Source organism: Pagrus major, chromosome 4, assembly GCF_040436345.1.
Source record: "Pagrus major chromosome 4, Pma_NU_1.0".
NCBI lineage: Eukaryota > Metazoa > Chordata > Actinopteri > Spariformes > Sparidae > Pagrus > Pagrus major.
This window is the reverse complement of record NC_133218.1, coordinates 37,137,240-37,154,292: the sequence shown is the minus strand read 5'-3', so window position 1 is coordinate 37,154,292 and position 17,053 is coordinate 37,137,240. Positions and strand designations below refer to the sequence as shown.

The 17,053-nt window shown below is 40.5% G+C and overlaps 1 protein-coding gene across 1 annotated transcript in view; it reads left to right on the top strand.

Moving 5' to 3' along the window:
- LOC140994670 (multiple epidermal growth factor-like domains protein 11) overlaps positions 1 to 17,053 on the top strand; it is a 108,990-nt gene that overhangs the window by 76,954 nt on the left and 14,983 nt on the right. The window contains exons 11-15 of the mRNA XM_073464410.1: positions 4,151 to 4,271; positions 9,826 to 9,989; positions 10,180 to 10,282; positions 15,087 to 15,233; positions 16,867 to 17,001. Coding sequence (XP_073320511.1) covers positions 4,151 to 4,271; positions 9,826 to 9,989; positions 10,180 to 10,282; positions 15,087 to 15,233; positions 16,867 to 17,001 — 670 coding nt within the window. The remainder of the gene's footprint in view (positions 1 to 4,150; positions 4,272 to 9,825; positions 9,990 to 10,179; positions 10,283 to 15,086; positions 15,234 to 16,866; positions 17,002 to 17,053) is intronic.

Sequence of the window (17,053 nt, the reverse complement as noted above, 5' to 3'; positions counted from 1 at the left end):
CTGTGTTGTTGCTGGGTCAGGCGTGTGTGAGCTGACCAATCAGAGCTGACCCAGTATTCAGGGGGGATGACCTTAAAGAGGCAGGAGCTAAAAACAGAGCGTTTCAGACAGAGGGGGAATATATGAGAAAGAAAGAGAAAACAAACATGTTTTTAGGCATTAAAGTGTGTAAATCTGTTCTACATTAACCCAAAATAAAATGATGAACCTTAAAATGAGCAGAATATGTCTCCTTTAACTGGATTTAATTGGAGCTGTAATGCTGAATACAGTACAGTCCTACTTTTTTGTTCCCTTTGTAGAAATAAAATCAAACCAACAAAGCTGCTGAGCTCGACTGAACTGCATTTGACAGGATGTCCTCGTTAACCGAGCGCGTCCCAGTGACCTCTGATAAACTTCAGCACAGCCGCTTGTTACCAGTTACAGAAAAACATCACACGGAGCTGAAACACGGGACACATGTAACACAGGAAATCATTTACTGATACAGATCTTTGTGGCTGTTTATGTTTTATTGGACCTTATGAATCAAATTCTGATCAAACAAAGACTAATTTCAGTGTTTGCGACATTTCTGCATTGTTTTAAAGCCTGTTCTTTAGGGATGATGTCACTTTAATGAGGTCTTTTAGAAAAACATTGTTTTTTTTGTAGCCTTTCTCTACCTGGGTAGTGTTGCTGAGAGCAGCCTTCTGTTTTTCAGGAATCCCAGCTCACACTATTACACACCTGAAGGCAGGAACGTGTATAATGAAGTGTATTTTTGTCAATATTATCCAAAGCTTGTGGGCGGGGTTATAAACCTGATGACCTGCTGGCCTTATGATGCCGCTCCAATCCATAGAGGAGCGTCTAATTAACTCGACTTTCTCTCAAGTTATCTTTCATTTTTATGCTTGAAATAATGTTTTATGTAATCCTCCAGTTAAAAGAAGAACGCTAACATGTTTATTAATTTTTTTTATTTATTTATTTATTGCACAGAAAAGAAGAAAATAGAAGCAACAAGCTGATAAAGATCCGCACTGAATTCAAAGTTGCATGATAAATATCAGGATCCATCGATCGGCGCGTATTTATTATTCCACAGGTCACTTGTTAGAACTCTTCCTTCCCCGGGGAAATTGTAATGGTTTCCCGTATCGGACCACACGTTATTTATTAACAAAGTTTTTTCAAAAAGTCCTTAATTCACCAACTTTTTAATAAGGCTTCTCCTCTCTTCTCCTGTCTTTGCACATTTGGCTGCCTTTGTGAATATTAGATTAATAGCGATTTAAAGGCAGCAGGTTGGAAGCAAGGCAGCTTTAATTAGCACAGTTTATATGTTGAAGGTCCTGATCAATGCGACAGCGAGCTGGAGGTTCGGGTTGTGTCGAGCTCACTCTCACAGCATGCTAACAGAGCAGAATAAGGTTAGACATCCAGCTAATGCCAAGCTGTCCTTCTAGCGGCTCTGACCATGTACTCTATTGATTGGACAAGTGCAGACATCATGTTTCACAGCGGGGACGCCATCAGTGATGATCGCCCCTCTCCTCCATAATGCATGCACTTTTATGCTGCTTTACATTTAATGCAGTCACAGGTTTATAATGAATTTAAAGATGGACACTGAGTAAGACCCGTTTCCCTGGAGATGAGCAGCAGGAGAGGGTGATGGTGACAACTCGCTGTCAGTTAAGTCTGGTGTTCGTCGAGCAGCAGTGATGCAACTGAGCCGAGCAAGACGTCTCATGAAGAATAAAAGAACAACTGACAGTGAATGAGGGATGTAGTTATTACAGTAGCTAGCAGTTATCAACACACTGCAACCTGTCAGGGTTGATCTTTTAGTTGAAGGATTATCCTCATGTGTCATGTTTTATTTTCCACTTCCTGTGTTGGTCTGTTTTTTCCACCCTTTTTCTGTGTATCACTCCCTGTGTATTTAAAGAGGTCCTATTATGCAAATGTTCAGGTTCATACTTTTATTTGGGGTCCTAGTAGAATAAGTTTACATACTTTAATTTTCAAAAAACACATTATTTTTGAGTGAGACATCTCACCTCTGTTCAATCTTTGGTGAGAGATGCACATGTGCATTACTTAACGGGCAGGATGTAGCCAATCAGAGGCAGAGTAGGGCGGGTCATACCGAGCAAGGTAGTGTGATCTAAAATAGCTTTTTATATTTTATTTCTCGTGCTCCTCGGACGGTCATTCTTTCTACTACATGTGCATCATTTCTGAATGTGGGAGCAACATGGACGCCATTTAGAAGTTGTTTTGCATTTTATAGCTCAGAGTGTTTAAACAACACACTGACAGCTGTTTCCTGTAGAGATGCACGATATATATCGGACAGATAAATTATCTGCCCAATAACGAAAAATTGACATTATTGGTTATTGGCAGATTAAAAAAAAATTAAATCAGATAATTCAAATCCGATATTCTCAATGAAGAACACGACATCTGAACCTCTCTTACACTCGTGTGCATAAAAAAAGCATCAAAATGTTGATTTCTATTATCAGTTATTTTATCAGTATCGGCCATGAGAGTCAGGTAATTGTCGGTTATCGTAACGACTGAATAAAATCTATAACACGCATCCTTAGTTTCACGTATTTGAGTGACAAGGAAGAGCAAAGCAAACATTACAATGACTATAAAACACATGACTTCGGTAAAAGTTTCTTACCATCAACACAATGTTTACTTTCGTCCACCATGTTTCAGCGCCATGTGTCGTCAACTCGGCAACTCGTGGACCAACATTTTCTCCGACTTACTGAGTTGTTGTTTCGACTTTATTCTGATAATTCCGACGTCACATGAACGCACAGTAAGCCTGTGTTGTTCCCACACTGTCCGTTGGCTCGTCTGGTCCTCGAGTGTTCCCCGTGTTACCGCTTTGTTCCATGGTTTCTTCTCTGTTATTTGTATAACTCATTAGTTGCTTGCTGTTTGTTCCTTTGCCTCTTTGTGTGTCTTGTGTTTGAGTCCATTTTTGCATAAACACAACTACAGAAAACAGATGCAAATCAAATTCATATCTTTAAATCTTGACATTCATTTAGCCGACTGACGGGTCATTGAAACACAACAGTTATTTTCCTGTTCTGTCAGATATGATGTGCTGTATTGTGGAGTTGTTAACACGATGTATAGTTTGTATGCCACGGACACTCCGGGTTTGTTTCATTGTGGATTTTTTTGATGCAGTATATAGAGCAGAAATGTCATCCTTTGAATTCAGAGACTCAAATAAAATGCCCGAGGCTAACTGTACTGCTCTTTACCACAGAGTGAATAGTGCAGTGCACGTTTCTTCAATAGAAAGGCCCCCTGGAAACATCTATTGTGCTGTGTCATTGTATTTGTCTGGATAATGGCCAGTGTAGCCTGGCTACTGACTAACACTGGGTTTTTGTATTAATATTGATATTTTGCGGGTTAAAAAAAAAAAACTCCCTCACAAACAGGGTGTTTGCCGTAGTGTTGAAGTGCATCAAAGTAGGAGAAAATATAAATATTAATATATAAACTAGGAATTTACAAGACAAAAAGGTGCAATATAATCAGAATCACAAATACTTTAATGATCTCTGAGGGGAAACTGGTACGTTACAGTGACTCCTACAGTAGAAATATCACATTATAGAGAGATTTAACTCAAATATAAACAGAGAGGAGTAAAAGTAAAATATACAATTCATGAAATATATATGGAAAAATATGTGACAACTATATTTATATGTATTAATATTTAGGAATATAATTGCTACTAGGAATAGAGATGTGCCTACTACACTAAAACTACAGTGTAGATAATCAGTATGTAGTATTTGACAGTAGTAAACAATAACATGTAGTAGTAAGTAGCAGTAACAGTGTAATGTTTTCTATAGTTTAAAGACTAAAATAATTAAAAGCACAACATTTTAAATAAATAATGTTCATCCTTGTAAAATAAAAACAGTCTGTGTCTTCTTGTTTTAAGATAACGAGTCTTTGGTTGGAGTGTTGGACAGTTATGTGATTTAAATTATGATTGTTATAGTTTTAAAATAAGTAACTATAGTGAAATACAAACAGGCTGAAAGGGAACATGTGAAGTCCTCCTGTGGTGTGTGATGTGTGTGTCTGTGTTTGTGTTCAGGGTGACGACTGCTCCATCAGCTGTCCTGCAGGTCTCTACGGGACCAACTGCACCTCCTCCTGCTCCTGCCACAACGAGATCTCCTGCTCGCACATCGACGGCTCCTGCATCTGCAAAGAAGGTCGGTTCAGCTCGGTCCTTGTTTATAACACTTGATCTTTGTAGTATTAAAATATTACTTTTCTAAGTGTAACATATGTTAAATCGTTGGATTAGAAGAACCTGAACGTACTGTAACATCCACACATTCCCATGAACGACCAGCGGCACAACTTATATTCAAGTTCAAAGCAGTTTTTTATGGAAAAAGACTTCAAAGGTTATAAATGCCTGAAGTAAGAAACAAAAAAATAGAAAAACACAAAACATGAACATAATAAATCACACGTTTCTACCAGGGGTGGACGAGCCTTTAATAACCTGAAAGTAGAAATAAAACAATGTAGAAACAAACCGAAGCATCAGTGTTTTTGAGCCTGTTTAATCTGCTTCATATACAGTTAGTTTAGTCCAGTGGTTCCCAACCTCCGGGTCGGGCCCCTCTAAAGGGACGGCAGATCATTCTGAGGGGTCGTCAGATGACTGATCTGAGGGGAAAGAAGAAGTTTGATCAGTTTTCTTTAATCTTTGGTTTTTGTTAAATATGAGCTCATTTCCAGTGTGTGGAGGTGAAATGTCTCTTTGGTGGAACTGATAATAACTGTTACACACTTGAAATGTGACAACGAGCCCAAAATAGAAGAACAGAATAGAAGATTTTTTTGTATTTGGTCAAAAAATGTTGGTGGTATGTATGGTGATATTTAACAATGTATTATATTTCTAAGCTTATCTTGTGTTTCTCGTCTAAAATATGAGTCTGCTAAGTGATCTTAAACTATATCTGTCAAATAAAGTTAGTTGAGTAAAAAGCACAGTGTGTTCTCTGACATGTAGCTGTGTAGAAAGTACAAAATAGCGATAAAACAGCAGTACCTCACATTGTACTTGAACAAATATACATCCTTACCTTCGAGCCCAACAATCACTAGTTTCTAACGTAGCTGAAAAACCTGAGGAAAACGGTGTGAGAAGAAGTTTCTCACTCCCACAAAGTTAAAAACTACTTCTACTCTAAAAACACACGGCTCAGATTTACTGTCGGCTAAATTACAGGGCAGCACACCAACACTCACACGGATGATTGTCAGCGTCGACACAAAGCTTTCTGAACGAGTCAATCCGAAGCCGTCCAACTCCAGCCTCTCTCTCACACTCAAACACAAAGAAATAACAGCTGGTGACGTCCACTGGACCTGAGAAGTGTTTGTACACATCTGCACTGACTGACAAGGACAGAAAAAAATCACATTATTCCAACTTCTGAGTGTTCACTCGCACACTATACCCAGATAGTTCGCCCGCTGCGAGCGTTACAGTCACACTTCAAATACTCTAAACAAGCTAATTTCACTTTATCTTTTCAAATTGATTCATTTACAAGTGAGACCAGACACAAAGTTATAAATAAAGTTTAAACAGACCCTTTTAAAATCCAACTGAAATTAAATTAGGTGGGTTTTTTGTCTTCTACAGAACATGTCTGGTTCTGTATCACGTGTCCTGTTTTCTGCCATTAGCTCTCTGAGATGGAGAACCTGTTTCCATATACAGCCAATCAGATCTTTGCTGCAATCAGTAACATCAGTGTCCTGTCATACGCAGACAGCCACTCACCATCCAGCGTCTTCTGTGAACTGTGAAATCTCCCAACATTCAGACAGAAAGACATAACAATCCTCACCCCGCCTCACCTACTTCTTCTTCTTCTTCTTTTTCACTTTGATTCGCTGTGTTTCCCTGACGGCCTGTTGACAGTCTGAATGGGCATCAGCCGGTTTCGACAGCCTCTCTTGTAAAAGTGCAGCGCTTTCTTTCTGCTGTCGCTGAAGAAACTCGTCTGTTGCTTCTTCAGTGGTTTGTTTTGCTGCACCAGAACTCGCACATTTAACGTGAACGCATTCAATCAAAGACTCCATTACACCTGGAAACACTAAACTTCTTTTATTGATTTGTTATCGGCTGGGTAATCTCGGAAGAACACAAAAATGTGTTTGTTTGTCTGTTTTACAGTCTTTTTTTTCTAATTTCCACTTTGTGTTTTATCAGCTGCAGTAACTCTGGTGTGTGAAAATTGTGTTTTAAACGTTTCACTTTGCTGTCGGCTTTTCTCTCGATCCCAGAAACATCTCTCAGCTCCACAGCTGCTTTTCTACTTTACCTGTCTATGGAGGAACAACATCTTCTACAATCTTGACTGTTGCATGATTTTTGCCTTCGTAGCTTTGCTCACCTTTCTTATTCTCCCCTCAGAGGTGAAACGATTAGTCACTGAATAGGAAAATAAACTGTATAATCTAAAATATTATGAAATTGATCAAGTGCTTAAGTCATTTTTCAAACAAAAGAAAAAATCAAGTTTCATCTTATTGAAGCTGGGGTTGGTAAGATTGTAGAAAGCAGCACGAGCAAGCTAAAATTTCCCTTCAGGCTTTCCTCCAGGGTCAATCCTCCATCCATCGTTAACCATAACAGACCTGACGTCTCACTCACATGTAAGAAAACACCCAACATTACCATCATGCTAGCATGTTAGCACTGGGAGCATGTTAGCATAGGACTGGGAATTTTGCAATTCTCCACTATTCTTGTGCAACTAGGTCATGTGCAATGCAGACAGAGAGGCAGCCTGTCCAGTCTCTTCATACTGGCTGGATGGACGGTTACCAACATTAGCTTTAAGTGTGAGGATTTTCTTGTTGTCTTTGTCATTTGTTAGAAGTGAAGTGAACAACTTTGGGGTTTGTGTTGGTCAGAAATAACAAGCTATTTGATTAGCTTCAGGAAATAGTGATGGCCATTTTTCACCATCATTTTCGGACATTTTTAGAACAAAATAATAATCGGATAATTCAGAAATCGTTGCAGACCTGTTGTTACTGCAAGATGATGTTTGGTGAGTGTGAATCTTTTCTCAGATTTTTCGATTAGTTTTTCGTCCCAGTCAGAAACTCCTGACCGTCCAAAAAATCTAAAAGCACCTACCTTAACGATCTCCAGAATTTTTTGCTGTTTCGTATTTTGCTCTCTGCTTCACTCCCTTAATATCTCTCAATATCAGCATCTTTAAATATTAACACGCCACTGAACCTCGTGGGGAGCCGGCTCAGTAATTAAAGTGGAGAGACATCTGAGGCAGAGCACATGCAGGGCCAGGGGCCTGTGAGCTTTGGCTGGAGCAAGTGGGTGTCTGTCGTCACCCTGAAAAACCCGTGTTTCCTTTTTCTGTTCGAGCTGCTGAGGGGAGAAGTTTGAGGGGAAAAGTTCAGGGTTATCAAAAAACAAGTGATGGTCGTTTTGCTGTCACGTTCTTTATGCTCATGAATCAAACATCTGATCAACAGTTCAAGATAGGATGAGGTCTCAACATTACTGTGTTTTCCTGAAGAGGTTTCAGACGGCATCGTTCCAGCTGTTCTGCATATCAAAAGGATATTTGACAAATTCTTCAGAAATGATGTATCCTGCGTCTGCTCGCGTGAAAGAAAATAACGCTGAAGAAAAGAGGCGAAATAAGGACACCCGGGGTTCCAATGCGATGTTTAATTTAAAATACTACAGATCAGCATTTCAGCACATGTTGGCTTCCTCGGGATAAAAGCCAGTAATCATTGAAATGAGATAAATACTGTATAAGACAAATGATTAAAACATGTGGAACTCACAGCTGAGAAATGCCTCCAACGTCAACATGTTCATTTTTCTTCTTGGAGACATTTTTATGAGCAGACAGTAGAGACGAAACGGAGGGAAGGAGATGAGGACCGACATGCAACATGTTCATGTAACCCCTCCGGTCGGCCGCGAGGGAGCCGCAAGGAAGCACAAAACGTCTCAGTCGTCTGTCATCTCGTCTGACAGGGTTTTGTGTAGCATTAGTCGACACTCACTGTGGTTGTAGCCAGCTAGCGACTGCATCTACATCTTTTTGGATTCAGGATGTGTGGCATCGTTCGCGGCTTCAAGGTGAATTACTGCCACGTTTTATGACAAAGTGAGAACAGAAAGAAACTGAAATATTTAAATATAATATTATCGTGTGCATTATTAACATGATATCAGTTTTTCTTATTTAAATATCACCATTATTGTAATTATATAACCACCAAGTTCAGTTCTGAGATCAGAGAATGTTTTTAAAGAAACTTCCCAGATTAAACAAATGTATATATAAATGTAACCCAGGTCCCACGTAGTTAAGAGATAAAACTACAGTGGTTAATACGATGAGACTGGGCCTGGGCTCGTTGTATGAAAAATACAACTATTTTATATGTAACCTTTATACTTCTTATCCAGCACATATTTTAACCATTTTTTTAATATTATGAACTTCCTCTTTTAAATATCATGAACTTTTATGCACTGTAACCTAAATGATTTTATACAGGGCTACATAAACTTAATTTAATCAGGAAGTCACATTAAGATCAAGATCTCATTTACAAGTGAGACCTGAGTCCAGGTAGAATAAGATCAAACAGAATAAGATGAAAGATGATGAATATGGTAACGAGAAAGAAGTAAAATAATCAAAAAGGGGAAGAATTTAATAATCATAAAGACAGCAGCATGACAAAATGCAATTTAAAATATCTTTGGTGCAGGTTTACAATGTAATTAAGATTTATAAATATTCTATAGAATATATTTGAATTAAAAACATTAATATAGACAACAGCTTGACAATATAAATATGTATATTATAAATAAATAAGTGCAGATATAAAAACACAATAAACAATCACACCAAATTTGTGATAATGACGAACGTACACAATACGATTATTTACTGTCAGTCTGCAGAATGACCTCCTGCTTCAACTTATCAACCTGCTGTAGTATTGTTTGTATACACACTGATCTTCTTTACAAATAGAGATTATTAATAACATTTTTGGGTTTGTAAACTTTTCAAAAATCAAACACCTGTTGTTTTGTATTGATCAGATACAAAATGGTGGTCGGATCCCAAGTTCCCTTAATTGACTGACTTCCTGCACGACGTGTCACTCTTCCCGCCATATTATGAAAAATAAGGATCATATTTAACCCTCTTAAAACAGACATCAAACGACGTGGACAGTTTGGGGCCGTCCTTAATTATTTTATCAATCATTATTGTTCATCGACTTGCGCAGCCTGTTAGCTTAGATTGTACAGATTTTAGGGAAACGAAGAATTTAAAGATATTCTGAGAAAGAACATCATAATAGGCAAAAATATTGATAGATATCAATATCAATGTCGGCACTGGCCGGACATTTCACAGGGTTGATAAAGTTTCAGCCAAACTGACACTCATAGCGGGTCAGCTTTGAGCAGTCCTGATAAACTTGCTCACTGCTTGTGTTTCTAAACCAGTACGACTTAACAAAACAAAAACTAACACAACTATGAAAATAAAAGTCGTAATAATCCAGAATTATAATGTGAAAAAGTGAAATTTTAAGAAAATTAAACTTAATTTTTATAGAAGCTTTCAGAAATTTACAAGATGCTCCACAGTTGCAGATTTAATCCAGTAAGTGCTGAAATAAATTGTCCTGACGGTCTCTGGCTGTGTCTCCGTCCAGGTTGGCAGGGTGTGGACTGCTCTATCCCGTGCTCCAGCGGTACCTGGGGACTGAGCTGCAATCAGACGTGTCAGTGTGCCAACGGGGCGGCCTGCGACCCGGTGAACGGGACCTGCACCTGCTCCCCGGGCTGGAGGGACGAGTACTGCGACGTACCGTGTCCTGTGAGTGATCAGAGCAGCCGGTCGTTCTTTAGCGTGAAAGATGCAGCAAAGTTTAATTCAGCACTACTTCTCTAACATGTCGCACAGTTTGTATACGTTACGATCAACAGTTTCTAGTTTAAAAACAGTTGAGACAGGTTTGTGTTAAACACGTCTGTATCTTTATCTGGTGTGTTGTTCGGGTTGTTAGGAGGGCTCGTACGGGCTGGACTGCAGAGAGAGATGTGACTGTCTCAACTCTGACGGCTGTGATCCAGTGGCCGGGATCTGTCGCTGTCTCGCTGGTTGGACAGGTGAGTTACGCAGCTACAGTCTTACTTATATATGTGCTGATAAACTGTCAAAGTTCAGTCTTCAGGCAACAGGGATCAGAGCCCAAAGACAGCAAATGATTTAAAGGTAGTGAAGGTGATTCTAGAGAAAGAGTACTGACATTTAGGGTCAGTATTCGGCCCGAAATTCAAACCCAAACATCAACATTTACCGACCTGGGAAGGTGGCTCAACTATCTTTCTCAAGAATCACCTTTCCTACCTTTAAATGCGTTGAGTTAAACAAAGTTTATGAAGTTAGGAGGTCAGATGAACAGGTTCATAATTGACTGTCAATTTGCACCGACACGAACATCGTATCACACGACTGCTGTTGTAGGTGAGAGGAGAAAAACAGAAATAAAATAAGGAGCTGAGGAAAGGGGCTAATATTCAGAGGAAAAACTCTGAATTTCTGAGATTAAAGTCATAAATTTATTAGAAAAAAACTACAATATCTGAGATTAATTTCAGTGATATTTTTTGTCTTTTCCCCTTTTAATATTTTCTCTGTCACTCTGTTTAATGGATGAAGGTAACCTTTGCACTGGAGGGTGCTCAGATCAAACCCTCTGAGGGTTTTATCACCTCCTCATCATCCATCACGTGTTGTTGCTCTTGCATATATTAATTTGTATCACCTGTGTATGTGTGACACATCAAAAATGTTTTGAAAATTACAATTGCGATAAAAAACTCAAGCATCAGGACTTTTAAGAGATGTTGCTGTGAATTGGGCCTACAGCGTGTGAGTCTGCATCTGGTTTCCAGAAAGCTCTGTTTCTGTCCGTCCAGACGTAAACAACAAAAACAGAGCGTCTGAATGGCTTCGCCCTGGTTTTGTTTTAAGAAATACCCACGTGCATGTAGACAGGACCACATCCAGCCGCTGACTGCAGGGCTGAGAGTGCAGGTGAAGCCTGTATATGAGGCACTCTGAGGGAGGAGGGCAGACCGAACAGAGGAGGGAGGTGGTGCTGCTGGCTACACCGTGATGAGAATGGAGACAACAAATCAATATGACACGAAAAAATTCAAACCTATAATTCTGAACCTGATGGAGATTCAGGCTTGGGTGAGTCTGACAACGTACGCTCTCCTCAATAATTCAGCTTCACAAGAGTCCCCCGACGACAAAGCACCTTTCAAGTGAGCCTCGCGGCGCCTTCAGACGCTTCTGTCCCACGTTAGACTTCTTGTCTTGGCAGTAGATCAACATCATCAGCGAGAGTGCACCTCTGTCCTTGAACCTTTTGTTTACTTTAATAATTATCATGTTCAAGTTGTAGCTCTGCTTATTTTACCTGCTAATCCTCAATCAGTAGAGTCGTGATCGATATGAGAGCTTATGAATATGGAGAGGGGCGTTTTAAATTTAACTGCCGGAGGGAGAATCGGTAATGAATTGACACGGAGAGGAACTTCAATGTATTGATGAATATTTAGAGCAAAGTTTGGACCAAACGAACGAATCTGAAAGAAAACATGAGGCGTTTTAGTTTAGTCTTAAACAGGTAGGCGTGTAATTACAGTTTTTTGTGGTGACTATAAACGATAATTAGCCCTGTGAGATAGACGCTGAGATGAGGATGCTGTGTGTATCAGCGTAAAGCTCGGTGCAGCTGCTGAAGACTTCTCCTGTGATCCATTTTGTTCCCAGTGGGTGAAAAACACAATAAGACCACATTTAACAGTTTTGCTCAGACTGTAATTGTTTTTCATTCAAAATATCTCTGCTGGAGGATCATCGCTTAGATATTTATCTGTTACACCGCCGAGGTGCGTTTAAATGTTTCTTAGCTTTTACTTATCGTTATGCAGTAAATGTTGATTACACAGTGTAATGTCTGTAGAATAACATCATCAGCCTTTAGATTGGTTCTTTATAGGCCTCACTTTCACTACAGTTCAACCTTTTCTGCTGTCGTGTCTCATTTATTGACTAAATGGATGAAACAAACTTCTCCTTCTACTCCCCCCGACACCAACCCCTGCTGTAGTTACTTGTTTGTGCCAAGCAACACTCAAACTATGTTATTACTGCATACAAATTAGGACAATTTCACCTTCTTCTCTCTTATTTTACTAACAGGTGTTGATCTTTAATGAAATCTGGAAACAACTGCAGTGTGTTCTGAGTTGTATGTAGTCGTTATAAGTGATAATACTGCCTGGCATCGCTGTGAGGGGGAACTGAAAACTTCTGTTTCCACTTTAAAGCAGAAACTTTTCAACTTTCCCCCCTCCTGGCGTTTCCCTGTGGTATTACTGTTGGCGCCACTGTCGCAAAGACAGCTTTAGCAACTTGGCTACTGCTAGCAGCCTGGCTACAGTTCAAAGCAAAAATACAACCGTAAGAATCCCAGTGTGATCTAGAAACCCTGATCTCAGTGCTCTGAAAAGGCAGAGTCAAACAGTCAGTCGTATTAATAAGTCGGCAGCGAGGATGTCAAAAGTCCACACTGTCTCTCCTCCAGTAGAAGTTCAGAAACTTGTGTAAAAACAGATTCTGGTAAAAGTAGAAGTACTGATTCAACTCCTTTACTCCAGTAAAAGTAATAGAGTACAGGCTCTGACATGTGCTCAGAGTATCAGAGTAAAACGTTTTTGGGTTGGTAAAGCGTCCCGAGCAGCAACAAAGAGAGAAAATAAGAAAATCCCTGCAGATACGAGACACTAACACGCCTTTTCTCCCCATTCCAGCCTCCCTCTCTGTCTGTTTACGTCTTCTTACGTCTTCTTACGGCGTGCGATGACGCCAAATAACAATAATCCATAATTCACCTCAAATGCATCAAACTAAAGTAACGAGGCTGTTTTGAAGCTGTGAGGAGGAGAAAGTTCAGATGTTTGTGTTCAGATGTAGAGAGGGAAAGTCTCAGAGATACTCAGGTACAGTACAGATACCTGAAACATGGACTGAAGTACGTTGGGAAGTTAAGGTGTTTGCTTCACATGATGCTCCTCCTAAACTTGCTAATGCAGCGCTACAAGTATTTACACTAGTTGTTCTTTTTCCCTCCTCCACCTCCGTCCCTCCCTTTATTCTAACTTCACAGCCTAACGCAGAGATTTCAGTCACTTTGCGTCTCAGAGGTGGTTTATTAGAGTTATAATGGCTGCCTGGGCCCCGCTCTCATATATATTCTCTCATATTCTGTGTCAAAGGAAGTTTCTAATGAGCTGCAGACAGCAGGAGGGAGATCTACTGTATTTGCATATACACTATTCTTAACACCGTCTGTGTGTCCGTCTGTTTCTATATTTAGACGTGGCGGTGTGTGTGTGTGTGTGTGTGTGTGTGTGTGTGTGTGTGTGTGTGTGTGTGTGTGTGTGTGTGTGTGTGTATTCCTCTGTGAGTGTGTGTGGCTGAGTGTAACTAAGCATTAGTGTAACGTAACGTCTCCGGGGTTCTGTGGTCCAGACCGTCCCCTGTGAGCAGCGGAGGGCTCTGATCCGATCCGCGAGCCGCCTCGTGTGTAGACAGACTGCTGCCTCTCAGGACACACACACACACACACACACACACACACACACACACACACACACACACACACACACATGCAAGACTGATGAAAGAAGGAGACACTTCAGCAAATGATTAAAGGGCAAAAAGTCTCAGGCAGAATTTGGGTTTTTTGCCTAAAATATTCTGAATATTACCGTCAGTGGTGAATCGGTGCGTCTCTCTCCAACAGTCAGGCGGATAGTGTTGGTCGATTTTAAGTTTATTTCAGATATATCTTTTTTTAACTGTAAAATGCCCCGCTCAGTATGTACAACTCTTTATTTATCAAATTTAAGGGGTCCCAACTTAAATTAGCCAAAACTTCTGAAACTACATGAACCTGTTTCACTTTTCAGCCTCTTAAAATAATCCTGCAGCTCTGTCAGGCAGTACGTAAAGGTCCAGTGTGAAGGGTTCAGAGGCAGAAGTGTATTTTAATATTCATCATTATATTTTCATTAATGTATAATCACCAGAAACTAAGAAATGTTGTGTTTACGTCACCTTAGAATGAGTCTTTCTCTGACATAGTGTGATGTCACAGAGACACGGTTGGGGACTACTGATGAGGCGTTTCAGGAGCAGTGTTTCCTGTGGGAGAGAGGAGCTTCTGTTGGTGCAGACTTTGACCTTTTTAAATGTTAGATTTCAAGACCACTTACATGCACAAGAACCGATATCACACACTGAAGGTGCTGTGTTGTTTTTATTTCTGTTCTTCTGCATCGTAAGGATGTGCAGTTGGTTTGTGACCCTGCAGTACTTGACATCTCTTTCCTGTCGCTGCCTTCCTTGTCTGTTGGGTTGTGGCTCTATGACACAGAGGAAGATGATATATACTGACACTGTTGGGTTTTGTCTTTACACAGAATTCGTTGACAATAATAATAAACAGTATAAATTATCAGCAGCGTCGTCCTCTAACAGGGAGATGAGTATAGCGGCATTTACCCTCCGTCCCTGTTATCCGTCTCATCGCTCCTCTCTTTACGTCTCCTTTGGTCTTTGCTCCCCTGCTCTCTCTCTCTCTCTCTCTGAGTAGATGCTCAGAGGCCTCGCTGATGTTCCCTCACGCGCCCTTTTTGCATCATTCGCTCTACATCTTTTTCAAGTTTAAGTGACACATCTGAAAGTTTGTGAGCCGCGCCGGGGAAGTCAGTTTGACTTCATTTAAGAGCTTAGTAGTGGAGAACAAAGCCTCTTGGCCTCTCGCATAGAATAAAAATGTGTGCTTGTCTTTGTGTGTTTGCATGTGTGTGTGTGTGTGTTTTTGTGCAGGTGTCCATTGCGACAGTGTGTGTGAGGAAGGACGCTGGGGACCGAACTGCTCCTACAGCTGCACCTGTGAGAACGGAGGCTCGTGCTCCCCGGAGGACGGCACCTGTGCGTGCGCTCCGGGCTACCGCGGCACCAACTGCAGACGGAGTAAAGAAACATATGACACACGCAAACACACATTTCTGCACACACACACACACACACACACACATGCCTTGTCCTTCTGCTTTCACAGCTGCAGTGCAGAAGTGGAGGAAACTTTACAAGAGCTGATCAAAAAAATAGTTCTGCTCTCAAAGGTTTTAGCATTCAGATAAGTGTCAAACACCGGCCACATGTTGATGCATCAGTAAGGAAAAACATGATGAAGTAATGATTTTCCTCCTTCAGATCAGTTCTCCTGCAATGTAATTTGTCCATCAGCTGAAACAAAGACTTCAAGAGTTTGTTAGAAGTTTATTTTTTTAGAGACAAACTAGAATATGTGTGTACAATTTCATTTCATACATGTTTTTGTGTGAGATCAAATATGTGAGGAAGATTTTTTTTAAGTAAATACATGTGATCGTTTTTCCTCACAACCCGATGAATACGGTTCACCTTATGACCTGTGGAGTTTTTACCCCACTACATTTATTTGATAGCTTTAGTTACTAGTTACTTTGCAGATTACATTCTTTCTGTATCTGAAGTACGTAGCTGCTGATGTACAGGAGGCGGCGGCTGTTCAGATACATTTAATGAACATTTCATAAATTACGCTGCTCATCTTGTTTCCAGGTTGTTTGTTGTGAACATTAATTAGTCTCCCATTAACTTCTCCATAAACAAGTGGTGATTGAGTCGTTGTGGCTTTCAGTTACTTGCAGATGTTGAAAGATAAAAAACTTATTAGATTCAATAAGGTATCACAGCCCCTTGTAAGCTACGCAATATGTGAGCAATACTCAGGGAGTTATGAAGTGAAGCATCCTGCAGCTGCATGGATCATTTCTCATGTCCTTTAAATAATTTTGGTCTAAGAGAAAGTCAGTGTTTCCTGAGAAGCCACCGTGTTTAGTCTGAAAATCAGAAACCAAACCAGTGAGAAGTGTTTTCATCCAGTCAGGTGTTAGAAAGGTTTATTTGAAAATGTTGTTAAAGGATGAAACTGTAAATCATCTACTGTACAATCTGCTTGAAATACAGTCTGAGGCGACATGTTGATGTTTCCTGCAGTGTGTTTATAACACACACCAGCCTTCCTGTGCTTCACCCTGCATCAGGGTGATAAATTTAAGGGCTCTCGGTTCACAGTTTAGGCAATTATCTTAATTAGGAAAATCCTGTAGTGCGAGAAAAGCCTTAGACCAGCCTGCACCAGCTTGTCTCACCACTTAGGGAAACATCAATTAAAACAAATTAAAGGCCTCAGGAAGACGTACGAGGGAGGATCCGTGGTGGAGGGAACAAAGCAAAGCCAACAGGTCGACCCCGGAGAGGAGACGGCAGGCCGGGAAACACACACACACACACACACACACACAAATATATAGGTTGTGTGGACGCCGCCGTTATTAAGCTTTCATATATGTGGAGTTTGAAAACGCATCTTAAATTGGGAGCGAGTGGACCGTGAAATTCATTATTAAAATGATCAAAGAACTAATCAGAGAACTAATCAGAAAGTTTCTCTTAGACTCGGAAATGGACTTCACACACACACACACACACACTGTTCACCCACAGCCATCTAATACTGGTGTGTGTGTGTGTGTGTGTGTGTGTGTTTTCTCTGCAGCTTGTTCTCCTGGTTTCTACGGCCAGCGTTGCAGCCAGTCGTGTCCTCAGTGTATCCACAGCGACGGAGCGTGTCACCACGTCACCGGACACTGTGAATGTCTCTCCGGCTTCTTCGGCTCGCTCTGTAATCAAGGTGAGTTATAGTTTCCTTCAGTCCAGCTGTCCTCGCTGTGTTTGTGCGTCTG